The 12,171-nt window shown below is 40.6% G+C and overlaps 1 protein-coding gene across 1 annotated transcript; it reads right to left on the bottom strand.

Annotated features, from left to right (window-relative positions):
- Positions 1–5,919: 5,919 nt before the first annotated feature.
- Positions 5,920–10,423, bottom strand: NDNF (neuron derived neurotrophic factor). The gene is made up of 3 exons (XM_031553093.1): positions 9,779–10,423; positions 8,767–8,891; positions 5,920–7,977 (listed from the first exon to the last, which is right to left on the bottom strand). The coding sequence occupies exons 1-3, from the start codon at positions 9,964–9,966 to the stop codon at positions 6,584–6,586; spliced, it is 1,707 nt and encodes a 568-aa protein (XP_031408953.1). The 5' UTR covers positions 9,967–10,423; the 3' UTR covers positions 5,920–6,583.
- Positions 10,424–12,171: the final 1,748 nt, after the last annotated feature.

Here is a 12,171-nt window from a genome sequence, read left to right as displayed (position 1 = left end):
AAAAAAGGAAAACTAAAATCTTACACTCTGCAAAAACTTCTTAATCTTATTTTTAATTCTATAATACTCTGTTTCACCCAAAGCACTGAGTAATCTCAAGTTTAGAACAGAACAGGTATCAAATAGGCATGAACAGGTCAGCAACTAAGTTGAACAACTAATAACTAAACATCTGATTGCTTTCTAACCTGGACTCTGATCTCCCTGACCTTTCATCCAAAATGCCCATCATTTTTCTTAAAGAATGCACAGAAAATTTCTTTCTCTCAATCTAGAAGCAAAGCAAGGTAAAACAGTATTTCTGATTTGTGATTAAATGTTAGGTAGTCCTACTCTTATCTTACAGTCAGTCAGACTCTCCATTGACAGACTTACAAAACTGAGAAGTTTCGACAATTAAAATGCAAATTCAGGTTTGGTAGAAAGGTGTTCATTATAAGATTAATAGAAAATAGTTTATTAAAACTAAGCCATTGGAGCAGAAAGGTACAGTTACTTCAGCTGACTGTTTCTATGTACACTTTTCTCAATAAAGTAAGACAACTAAACACTAGTAGTTATTTCTAGTAGGTGTTATACTAGATATTACTAAGAACTGAAAGCATCCCATGCAACATGAGAATCGCTCCATCAAATTCTATGCCTACATCAATTGCCTAGCAAACAGAGTGCCTAGCAAAGATTTTTCAAGAGTGCTCAGGGATGGCTAGACCCTCCTGTCCCTTAAATTAATAGGAGTAAGCTTGATGAGAATTACTGCCTTCTGGAAAATCATCACCTGAAGCTAATCTACGTATACCAAGCTTCATTCATTGTAATTCAAAGATGAATTAGCACCTGCAAAATTTAGGATATGGCCTTTTGTTAAATTGCCTGCATTTAACCCATTTATACAAGTACTGAGTGAGTCAAAACAGAAATCTGTTGACTTCAAAAGGAGGAAGATTTCACTTTAGCTGCTTGAGATTGTTTCCCAGTGATGCTTACAGGCTCTATCACATACAGGTGCAAATGTTTTCTCTGATGATACAGCAAAAGCTAAGACAAATTTTACATTTAAGAAAATTTACTTCAGATTTTTCTATCATATTTCAAGCACTGAGTACGTAGCTAATGTTGTAATTAAGCAAGTAATATGAATACTAGCATACAGGTTGTATAGTGTCCGTTAAGATCAGAACATTAAAGCCTCTGAATACCTGTAGCTTGAAGCAGCTTACAGTCAATCCATTCTATCACATAAAAATAGCACGAACTGCCACATTAAACCAGTCTTAAAATAAAGGCATAGCAGAAATGGACAAAACAGGTAATGAGATCAACATATATATATATATATCAACACTGCATTAGTACCCCAAAAGCCAGTAATGAACTATATTTTTATTTAACAGCTTTGCCACTACATCATGAAGGCATGCTTGTAATAATGGCTTATTCACTGCTTCCTCAGAGAGCAGGGGAAGACTTCTCTTCTCTGCCTGACTAGTATTAAGCAGACATCATAGTTTAACCTTCATAAATTAAAAAACTTTTGTCAGACACAAGCAAGGAGAACTACTTGTACAAACTCTCTCTTATCTTACTTCCAAGGCAGGAGTGGTATCCTTTACAGCTCATGTTAGAAGGCTTGTTAAAGAAAGCGGGGTCACTTGGCTGCAGCAGTGGGCTGGTAATGGAGCTCAGCTGCATGCTCTCAGAGCTGAGATGGAGCTGCACACCTGAGGAAGACACTGGCTTATCCCTCTGGGCTTGCACTTGATGCAGATGCTCAAATCAGTGAAATTTAGTGAGGTAGAAGCAGATGGAAAAAAAGTCTTCTCCAGTGTAGTTTTATTTTGTACCCGTACTGCTAAAAAACAACTATGAGAGAGGGAAGGCTGGCAGAGAAGAGAGTTCTTATGGGTATTTCTCAGGTTTCCATAGCCTCATCAGTGACTGTGTTGACGTGCTATAGCCCTGTGTATTTTAGCAATATCACAACTTGCTTTCCAGAAGAGGAAGTTAAATTGCTCTCAGTTGGTTCATTGGCCAAAACTGTACAGCCTATTCTGTTGTACTTTCTAAGCAGGAGTGTTTGAGTGAAAACAAGAGGCAAGAAGTTAAGAGTAAGAAAAATAAAGGGCATATAACAGGCAAGAAAAAACTTTCACATTTCTCTAAACTCCTATAATCACTGAAATGCCAGGAGGCCTTTTTATTAATAGCAAACATTATGAAATGAAAGAGGACATTAAAAAAAAGTTAATATTTCTAAAGTACCTCTACCTAACTTTCTGCACCAGGGCAAGAACTTTATGTGCACTCTGGCATCCAGAATCTTACCAAATATTTTCTTTGTATATGCTGAGACTTTATCTGTACTTTTTAGCTTGGACCTGCAAGAATGCTTGTACAGTGAAATTGGAAAAGGGAAATGAATCGAAATAGAATTAAATGGTTTGCCTTACACCATTGTAAGCAATTAGTTTGTGGTTAAGAAGAATGTAGATTACAACTCGGAGGAAAAAAAAAAAGCCAAACACCCTCCCTTTCCCAAATATTAAAATAAATTCTTGGACAAAGAAACAACTTTAATTTACTGTGCACATTATTTATCAAATGCCGTCAATCCACACTGTTCTTGTACTCATCTGGAGAGCCCTGAAATAGTATCTGCTTTGAAGAACCCTCTGCTAACTTCCAGCCACAGCAGGTCCCTCTGCAGACACAGAGCATTGTGTTATAAACAGGGAACCTGCTGACACAAATTGCACCAGGTAGCTGTTAATAAAGTCAATGCAAGCACCAGGGGAAACTGCCAAACTGCTTTGAGTACAGTCCTCTGGACCAAAACCCATCAGCAGCATAGTTTCTCTGTTTACTAATTTCATTCACTGTGTCAAGATTGAGTTTGTTTTTTTCCCTGGGAAATGGGCTTGCACTTCTAAAGCAGACGAAAACACAGTAAGCAGACATCACACTTTTCAACCATTATGTTACTGGTGCTGGACAAGCAGGATAATTAAATACACACCTGTATCTAAACTGTGGGTTTGAATTCTGTTATCTGAGAAGTGAAAGGAAGTTCCCCCTGGAGTAACTCTGTAACCTGAAGTGCTTGTTGAAAGTGGCTTTAAAACCTGAGCACCAGGTTTAAACTTTAAAACCTGAGTTGATCAGATTAGCATCACTGTGTGACAGTCTGGATTTGGAACTAAATGCTGCACACACAAGTACAAGGTCTGTTGCTGATTTTATTAGTAGCAGTATTTTTATTTTTTACAAAATAAGATAAAAAATGAGTACCACTTGTGGAAAACAGAGAAGCCGGTGTCTATAACACTGTCATATGGGGGACGTGATGGCAGGTGGGAAGTGACTGTGCTCTGTCAAAGACCAATAGCACGCTAATAAAAAGCACAATATTTGACAGTGCTTGTCCTTTAACCCATGGTAAGAGCTTTTTATAGTATAGGCCAGCCTTCAGCCTCAAGAGTTCTACTCAGCACAATCAAATGTAAGCAATTTGCTTTATTGAAATGTGTCTTTAGTTCTTAAATGTGTGTCTTTAGTTCTTAAATAACTCTGAAGTCACAGTAATCTGATATGCATTTATGAGGAGCTGCCATCAGTGTGGGCCACCATGCATTGCTTCCCACATGTTCCTCAGCTGCAGACCCCAGCACAGCATTTGTTCTCAGTGAGACATACACACCAAACCCCACTTAACCCTCTATTTCCAAGCTCATGTTTCAATTTTATCACCTCTCGAACCTTATGCTTAAAAAAAAAATAATAAAATAAACAGAAATACTCAGCCTAAAACTTATCTATTAGGTACCCATTTAACTTTAAAATCCACTTCAGACACTTCCTGCTTAAGGGTAGTGGTTGTTTTTTCCATACAGATTCTGATGTCCTTCCATTCCACCCTCTAAAAGAACTGCATCCCTCAGGCCTCTCTCAGATCCAACTGACTTCATTAAGACCTGAATAATAATGGGATGATCAGTAAATGTGATACTAGTATGATCTCCGTTTCATCCAGAAAAAATAAAGCTAGAAAGGGAAAAGAATTCCAATGGGAGAAAAGCTAAATATGGTGACATTTTTCTTTAAAAATGTAGCATTCAGATATAGGAGATGAATGCATTTTGGGGAATTTTTTCATTTTTTTTTTACCTAATGTGAACAGAAGTGACTGAAGGCAGAAAAACCAAGCAAACTGGATGAATAACCAACAGAGAAACATGGGAAAACAGAACAAATGGAGCTAGAATAGCTGCAAAATGCACATTTTTAAGTGAATACTGTAACATATCAATGGAAGGAGTACCATTCCTTGACATAAATAAATAAATAAACGAACAAATAAATAATGGCACTAACGTAAAGCTTACAGAAGTGTGAGAGTCGCCTTTACCTGCAGGATTCAGTGGCTTTTTGGGTAGTGAAAGGTGGGAAATACATATCCTTTGCAGCCACTGAGTCAATACTGGCATCAGACTGGTCCTTGAGGGATTCCTACCTGTAGCGATTGCTCACCTGTGCCCTGTTATCATAATCCAGCAGGTTTACCCTGTGTTACCAAAGTCATCCAGCTTAGGAGATCACAGACATTTTTAAATGAGGAGGAGGGATCGTCTCCAGGAAAATCTAAATTTCAATTATTAGGTTTACTATATAATCAAACACAACAGCTTTTCTCTTGTCAGACTTTATAACAGAGCATTTGCATCTTCAAGAATTGCAACAACAAACTCTATGTATGGAATGAGGCAGGAGCTTGTACAGCCACGAAACCTTGCTGCTGCCTCTCAGTCTGCAGATTGAAATTGCTGGGGGTAGCAGAAGGGAAACCTCTAAGAGCTCAGCACTAAGAAGCCAGAGGAAACAGGAGAGCATCTCTACAGGGATCGAGCTTTTGACTCCCCGGTGAGCAGGGATCTGCTTTCTGCAGGTTTTGGCCTGTTTCTCTTTGATTTTCTTCCTCATTCCCCAGTTTCTTTAAGTGTATTATCGGATTCCCAAGAGGACTATAAACACCAGGAATCTGACAGACAGCTAAGGAAGAGACTCAACATTCACTGCCTGCACCCTGCAGTTTGCATTGATGTATAAATGAGTCCGAGAAAAAAAGTCTTGGTTACCCGACCTGAGGCCCTGAACCACACTACAGTATCAGGAGTGATGCAGTGTGTATCCTACTCTTGGCCACTTGAAACAGGGTTGCTCTAGCTGCTTCTGAGAAGTGTGTTTCCCATTAAGCAGCTCTATGCAAGTTTCTGAGTCAGTGAAGGTGACACGTGGAAAAACAAAGAAATAAGAAAATTTAGAAAAGATGAGATCCAGACTCTTAATATCTTAAAGAAATCTACACAATGGAAATAACTGCGTTTTAAATTACTCTTTTTTTTTCTTAGCACTACCATTCTTGTCAATGGAAAAAAATTCTCTCCATTTACAATTGCTGTGGTCAAAATCAGCAGCATTTAAAAAGCAAATGTTTTCAATGATAATCTAACAAAAATAACGTCTGGCTCTCTGGTGAGTTATTTGTTTGAATTGTATGCTTGCTCTAACTCAGACTGTGAACTTCTAAGGAACGCTATACATCAGAAGTATTTGCAACCATGACAAAGCGGGACCCTTTTTTTTATCTGGGACAAAATTCTTCCTGATCCTCTAGTGCTCCTATTAGAGCAGAAGCAGAGCTTGTCACAAATGCCCCTCTTCCAATGGCTCCCTTATAGATTTTAACCTCTCTCTCTGTACCATCAGTAATTCCTTCTCCTGGACTTTGGCCACCTTGCTCCAAGAGATGAAGAACAATAAAAAATAAGTGTGTGCTAACTGCATTCAGTTCAAGTTGCAGCCTGTCTCTTCTGTCTCTAACTCTGATTTCTCCCTTAAAACTTCAAGAAAAAAGAAACAATATATAATCTAATATTTTTTTAATTTTCTGTACAGGAATATAACGTTATGGCAATTTTGTACATGAAATACATACAGTATTTAAATGCAAAAATCAGCTAGGTAAGAATTTACATTAGCAATGAAATTGATTCATGTGCATTAATATTTAGTTTAGATCTGTATTTTAATGGGGAAAGATTTTAATAGTTTACAATCATAGAAACATAAACATTTAAAACAAGACTCTATAAAATAATTTACAGAAATTCTACCATCTACACTCAGAGAAAGGGTGTATTCCTGTTTGTTTTGTGTGTGAGTAACAAGGTGGATGAATGATTTATCTCAGACTTATAAGTATAAAATAATTTAGAAGCAGTTCATGCAATGTGGAAGCAAAGGAGTGTCAGTTCCTGCAAGGTCCACTGCTGCCTCAGACGTCTACTGAGCATTGAATGTGGTTCACCAGACACATGATAGTACAGCTGTCAGATGCTGCCAGAGAGCACCGGCCTCAGTTCCTCCAAACAATCATTTATGTAAACATAAATATACAAGTTGATATCTTTTCTACACAGTACAAATACAGGCCACAACTTCTCAGCTGTGCAAGTAGTCAAACTGTATACTGGGAAGTAGGATAATGTTCAGAATGGAGTTCCATATATCTCTATTTACAGGTGCACTAACAGAACTTCCTCGTTTTCACCAATTTGCTCTGGTATTTGACAGAGTGCCCCCCATGCCCAATGACGTACACATCCAGCAAGTAGGACTTGCCAGACTGCATGCCCCGAATTGTCTCTGTGGTAACTGCTTTCTGTATATTCTGGCTGTGAAAGTATTTACAGAGAACTTTTTCTGATTTCTTCCTTGTATCTGGACCCAAGCACTGGTTCTGTTCTCTTTTCTTCTGCTCCTCATTGTAGTTGTCATCCACCTCCTTTTTGTAGATGCAGAATTTGTTTCTCTCCTGTGTGCCAAGCCATGCCACTGTGACTGAAGAACACGTGCGGAGTTTGTCAAAAGCTTTGATTCTTGTATCTTCAGGAAGAGAAGGAAATAACTGCTTGTTTGGCCTTGTCGTTGCCAGAATCTTCAGTATAGAAGCACCTTTTTTGTTCCCTTTCAGCCTAATTAGATACTTAGCTTTTGCTTTCCCTCGCAGCTGGAACTGCCGTACTCCTTCCACGTTTTGAGACAAGAGTAGTTTGCCATCTCTTCTAACTTGGATCTGAACAGCATCTAAGCACGAATGAACAGAAAAGGTGACCTTCTGATGAGATGAAACAGGAGCAAACCGCAGAAATTTGGCTCCCTTCCTCTTGATGAACACATCTGTAACTTTGCCATCCTTCAGCTCAACTGTTTTCTGCTTGGCCTCCTCCTTTGTTCTGGCAAAGGTGCCAACATATGCGGTGCTCAGGTTCGTGTTAGTGTTTACTGCAAACATGTCAAAGTAGTATTGTGTGTCGGGCTTCAGGTCAGACACTGTGAAGATGTTCTTGTTCCCAATACAAACTTTATGCAGATCAACTCTTGGCTTTGAGGAAGTTTGGCGCCCAAATTTTGATGGTGATTTTAGGAAACCACGTTCTTTGCCAGAATTGTTGTCTGAGGGGAAGCCAAAATGGGCGAAGTCAAATGGACTGAAATCCAGACCTGGTTTTGGAGCCATCATGAAGGCATCGTCAGAACTAAGCTTGGCTTCAACAGCACAGAGGCTTTTGAAATTGTGCTCTTTATTGATGACAATGCAATACTGAATTGGCTGTTTCAGCAATGAGGCCGTGGGACTTGGCTTCCATGCCAGAGTTATTGTCGTACGTCCCAGAGAAGTAACATCAATTCTTGGATCATAAGGTAATTCGGGGTAAGGTTGGTCAGATTCTGGAGTAGTAGTTGCATACACTTTAAAATGTGTATCCTTTTCTGTTGACAGCAAATCTAGTTGGTACAAACCAGAAGGAGAACTAGAGGACACAAAATACTCAACATCGTTGCCTTTGTAAGAGAACAGCTCTGTACCTTCTTCATTAGTAATCTGCTGTTTCTGTTGCTCAAGAGGTTCGGGTTCACCTAAATTATAAGCAAAGAAAAAAATTTGTACATACATGATCCAAGAATATGAGAAAACTACTTCTACATAAAATGCAAACGTGAGATGAAAAAAGAAAGGTTTTACCTTCTTAGGAAGGTATTACCCATAGTTCTGTCAAATAAAGCAGGGTTTGGCACTCAGGTTAACAAAGGCAATAGAAACCACACCTGACCCACTGGTTATCAGCATCTTGCAGATGGCAGCTATACTCTCCACCAGACTACGCCAAACACCTAGATTGGATATGCCATACTGCTCCCAGAGAAACCGACTCTGCTCCCTGTTTTCGGGCTTGGGTCCTCACATTTGGCCCTATGAGTCACTCTAAAGCTGCCTGCCTAAGTACAGTGAGGGCCAAATGTGACTATCCCCCAGTCCAGCGTAGAAGACATCTGGAACTTGTGTGAAAATCTCTGGGAGTCAGAGACTGTTCCTCTCCTGAGCAGGAATTATATTGCTGTCTCCAAATAAGTTCCTTGTCAATAGATGGGCTCACAAAGGGGCCAACTGAGCCATATAGGAAGGCAAATCTTGCCTCTCCTATTCACTTCAGGTTTGTTTTCACTTTTTACATCTCTTTTCCTTCTTACGTTGCTACCTACTGCCACTTTTGTGCACTAAGGCAGGACTAGCGCTGAAGATCCGAAGGTCATAGCAATGGGCCTGCTGAGAGACTCAGCACTGTGTTGACATTGGCTTGAGGAGCTTTGAATCCAGGAGAAAAACAAAAGCTGGAGGGGTAAGGAAAGCCTTGGATGAGTAGTTACCTGAACCTTCTCCACTGGCTTCCTCTGGGAGCTCCTGCACACTCAGTTTCCACTCCAGGGGAGCATCACAGGGTGTCACTGTTACTGCTAGAGGTGTGTTGTCCTCTTCCACCACAAAAAAGTACCTAGAGGAAGATTAACAGACCCTCAGCATCAATAAATTGTATTGGCACCAACTGTCAGGGACTGACTTTACATTATTATGGTTGACTGTACCAGGGCAGCAGAGACAAAAATGTAACTTACAGGCAATAAGAGGAAATGCTGGAAGGCTAGTTGGCATGAGCTAAGGAGATGAGGGGCTAAAACCTCCATCTGCACAGTGTTGCCAAGACATCATAGCACAGGAGTTTTTGGCCACCTGCCTTCCCCTCCATCAGCTTCACCTTTTGCCCCTACACTAACCACAGACACTATAAATGGTCACAAAATTGTCACAAAAGTACAAATGAGGGAAACAGGGCCTTTCCTGGGATTTAGGTTTATGCTTTTCAAAGCAGGACATGCTTTTCAGTGTGTCCAGATGAAGGCCCTAGAAGCACATACATACACGTACTCATGGAGGATGGTGGCAATGCTGCTCTTCCCTAAATTCTTTGACTCAGTTCCTTCTCCTACCTAACTTCAGTATTTTGAAAGTGGGCCATCAGGCCAGACTGGCTTGAGCTGCTTCTTTAAAGCACACTATGAAATAAAAAAGAGAAATAAGTATGGCGGTGTCAGCCTGCAGTTTTTCCTTCCCCTCCCTTTTCCTGCAGACATGGTTAGTGATCCTGCTTCAGGGAACTTCTGTGCTCTGCGGGGGCTCTGGCATTGTAGCAGAAATCACACAAACTGCGTGGACCTTCAGCTGGGAGGCCAGACTGGGATGGAGCTTGCATAGTTACTTACTTCACAAGACAAAGTGCTGGCATATGCATTTCTCTTACTCAGATCCAGCTTTGATTCAAAACAACAAATAAAGCTGCTGCTTTCCAAGATCAATGTCCTCACTTAAATTGGGCAGAAATACCTTTTAGGTGTGTCTCGAAAGAGGTAGCTGCTAATTTCGGCTCCATCTGGGATGACTGATGAATCATGAAAAAACGCCTTGTCCCGGATCTGCATCTGGAAGAGCTCCTCATCTCTGGTAGGCAGCTTCTGCATCCTGGAGCTGAGTGGCAGCAGCAGCAAGAGTAGCGGGCAGTGGAGCAGGAGCATCCTGCAGGAATGACAGGGATTCCAGATTGGTGAGGACTGAGCATGCACACAACAGGAGCTGCTCAAGAGACTGCAGCAAGGCACGAACGAGGTCTAGTAGTGACCTATTTGATCACAAACTCAGCAAGTTGCCAACTCATGTAGATCCTACACATTGATTTAAGCCTGCCAAGGAGCTTAGTAAAGCCTTCTGCAAACCCTCAGTTGCAGGAGGCAACTAAGAGAAATGATTTTGAAAGGCTTAGTCTGCCACCGAAGTTCATGCATACACACAATGATGTTGCATGCCCTCTATGTTTTATAGGAACTTTCACAGTATCACTACGCAAGCACAGGGAATATGTGTTGTTAGGACCAAGCTTGCACTGTCAGAGCATTTGGATGAAGTATGTAAATAAGATGTTTTCATCTCAAGCTGTAATTGAAAGCAAGCCCACATGATGGTTTGAAATTGGTATATCTCCTTCCCTTTAACAAAGAGCAAAAGCCTTGCATATCTTTTGGTAGAGCTACAGTTTGGTGTTCTGCCATTAGGAGAGCTTGCTGGATGTGGGATCAGAGCAGATAGAGGGTACAACAAGCTCACTTTGCTCAGCAGAGTTTGGTAGGGCTTCCAACAGGTCTTTGAAAAGTAAATATTTCCAGTGAAATTGCTGTTTATGAAAATAGTGAATTAGGAAAATATGTGATATAAGCCCGCATATATTTGAAGCACATTGGTATTAACATGCAATTCAGCAGGCCTTAATCCTCAACCCTGATGGGAATTGCAAAACACAAAAGCAGTGAATCCCTTACAAATTAGGCATAATAATTCATAATCTCAGCCTTTCATTATTATGTCTACAACTAGGTCAGTAATGACTACGCTAACATATACAGCAGGATGGACTGCAAATCTCCTCTCAGTACAGCAGATGATCTCACACATAATGGCTCTGGTATAGGGTGGGGGGAAATGTAGCCCATTTCTGGTATGAGTACAGTGGGTTTAAACCACTAGATGATTACATTCCTAAAATTAGGAAAAAGAGTGTTAGGCCACTACCTAAACCATGTTAGCCACCAGCTTTGGGGAAAAGCACAATAAAAACACTAAGCTGGAGGGAACAGTTTTATTGTACTTTTCTTCTCCTTATTTCTTCAAATGTGAGGGCGTGCCCTGGTCCTTACACTGCAGGATAAGCTGATTACTGCCTCGTAACAAACTCCTGTTGATTTTTCTTTCCCTCACCATGACCCTTCTCCAGGCTTTTACATAAAAACAGTAAATATAGGGCTCACTGAGAAGTGGCATGATGTAGTTTAAGCCATAGTAAAATCATTTTTCCCTTTCAAGCTCTTAACAAAAACATGAGTGCATGTCCCCAAGGGAAGTTTCAGTGTCCACCTCCTTCTCCCTCCTGCGGTTACCTTCTGAAAACCCAAAAAGAGCTGCAGCCCCATTATTTATTCAGTGATAACCTCATAACAGCAACGCAGGGCCCCAGAGCAGGGAGGTTCCATGGCAGCAATTCCCCATTTGCAGGGCGTGTAATGCTTCATCTCCACCACTCACAGGTTTTAAATTGCTGTTCTGTTATTATTTGAGAGCTTATTTCAGTGTCCTGGCTTTACCCAGGATATGGAGCTGCAACTTGCAATCTAATCATGAACTGGCTCTTCCAGGGTTTGTCAAAGTTTATCCCAACCAGATCCTTGCCTAGGTTTTGACAACAGCAGATGCATTTTCTTGAATTCAGACCAAAGTGTTGATGCTTATCATCACAGCTAATGACATTTGGCCTTTGGGAGCAAAGATCCTAACTCAAAATACTGGCTGACTCGAGCACCCAAGTCAGCAGAAATCCCTTCTCTCAGGACGCAGGATGAGCTGTGTGCTATGCCGTGCTGTTTATTGACTTTTCACGTATTATCGTTGGCCAACAGTGAAGAAATTCTTTCTAACTTAATCATATAGCTACAGCAGATTATTTGGTTAGGTAAGAAACATGGACACTTTCTACAGACAGCGTCCTCTGCGTGAACCCCCTGAAAATGCAGTATTATATATTCTTGTAGCCCACCCCACTGCAGTGCAACCATTACCAAAATAAACTACTTTTGATTATAGGACTACCCAGGCTAAGCTCCAGTTCTTAAATAATTCCACTAGCTAATCCACTTTAAAAACCTTGGTAAACAACATTTCTGTCCCCATGAACT

This window comes from Meleagris gallopavo, chromosome 4 (genome assembly GCF_000146605.3).
Source record: "Meleagris gallopavo isolate NT-WF06-2002-E0010 breed Aviagen turkey brand Nicholas breeding stock chromosome 4, Turkey_5.1, whole genome shotgun sequence".
NCBI classification, from domain to species: domain Eukaryota; kingdom Metazoa; phylum Chordata; class Aves; order Galliformes; family Phasianidae; genus Meleagris; species Meleagris gallopavo.
Note: the sequence above shows the minus strand (reverse complement) of the source record. Positions and strands in the feature narration are given on the sequence as shown.

What these genes read in the sequence shown, in the direction of transcription:
- NDNF (XM_031553093.1), bottom strand. Translation starts at nt 9,966, where the DNA reads ATGCTCCTGCTCCACTGCCCGCTACTCTTGCTGCTGCTGCCACTCAGC. An exon ending in TTTCGAGACACACCTAAAAG is followed by an intron (nt 8,892 to 9,778) that starts GTATTTCTGCCC and finishes ATCTTCCTCTAG; the next exon opens with GTACTTTTTTGTGGTGGAAG. An exon ending in AGCCAGTGGAGAAGGTTCAG is followed by an intron (nt 7,978 to 8,766) that starts GTAACTACTCAT and finishes CTTATAATTTAG; the next exon opens with GTGAACCCGAACCTCTTGAG.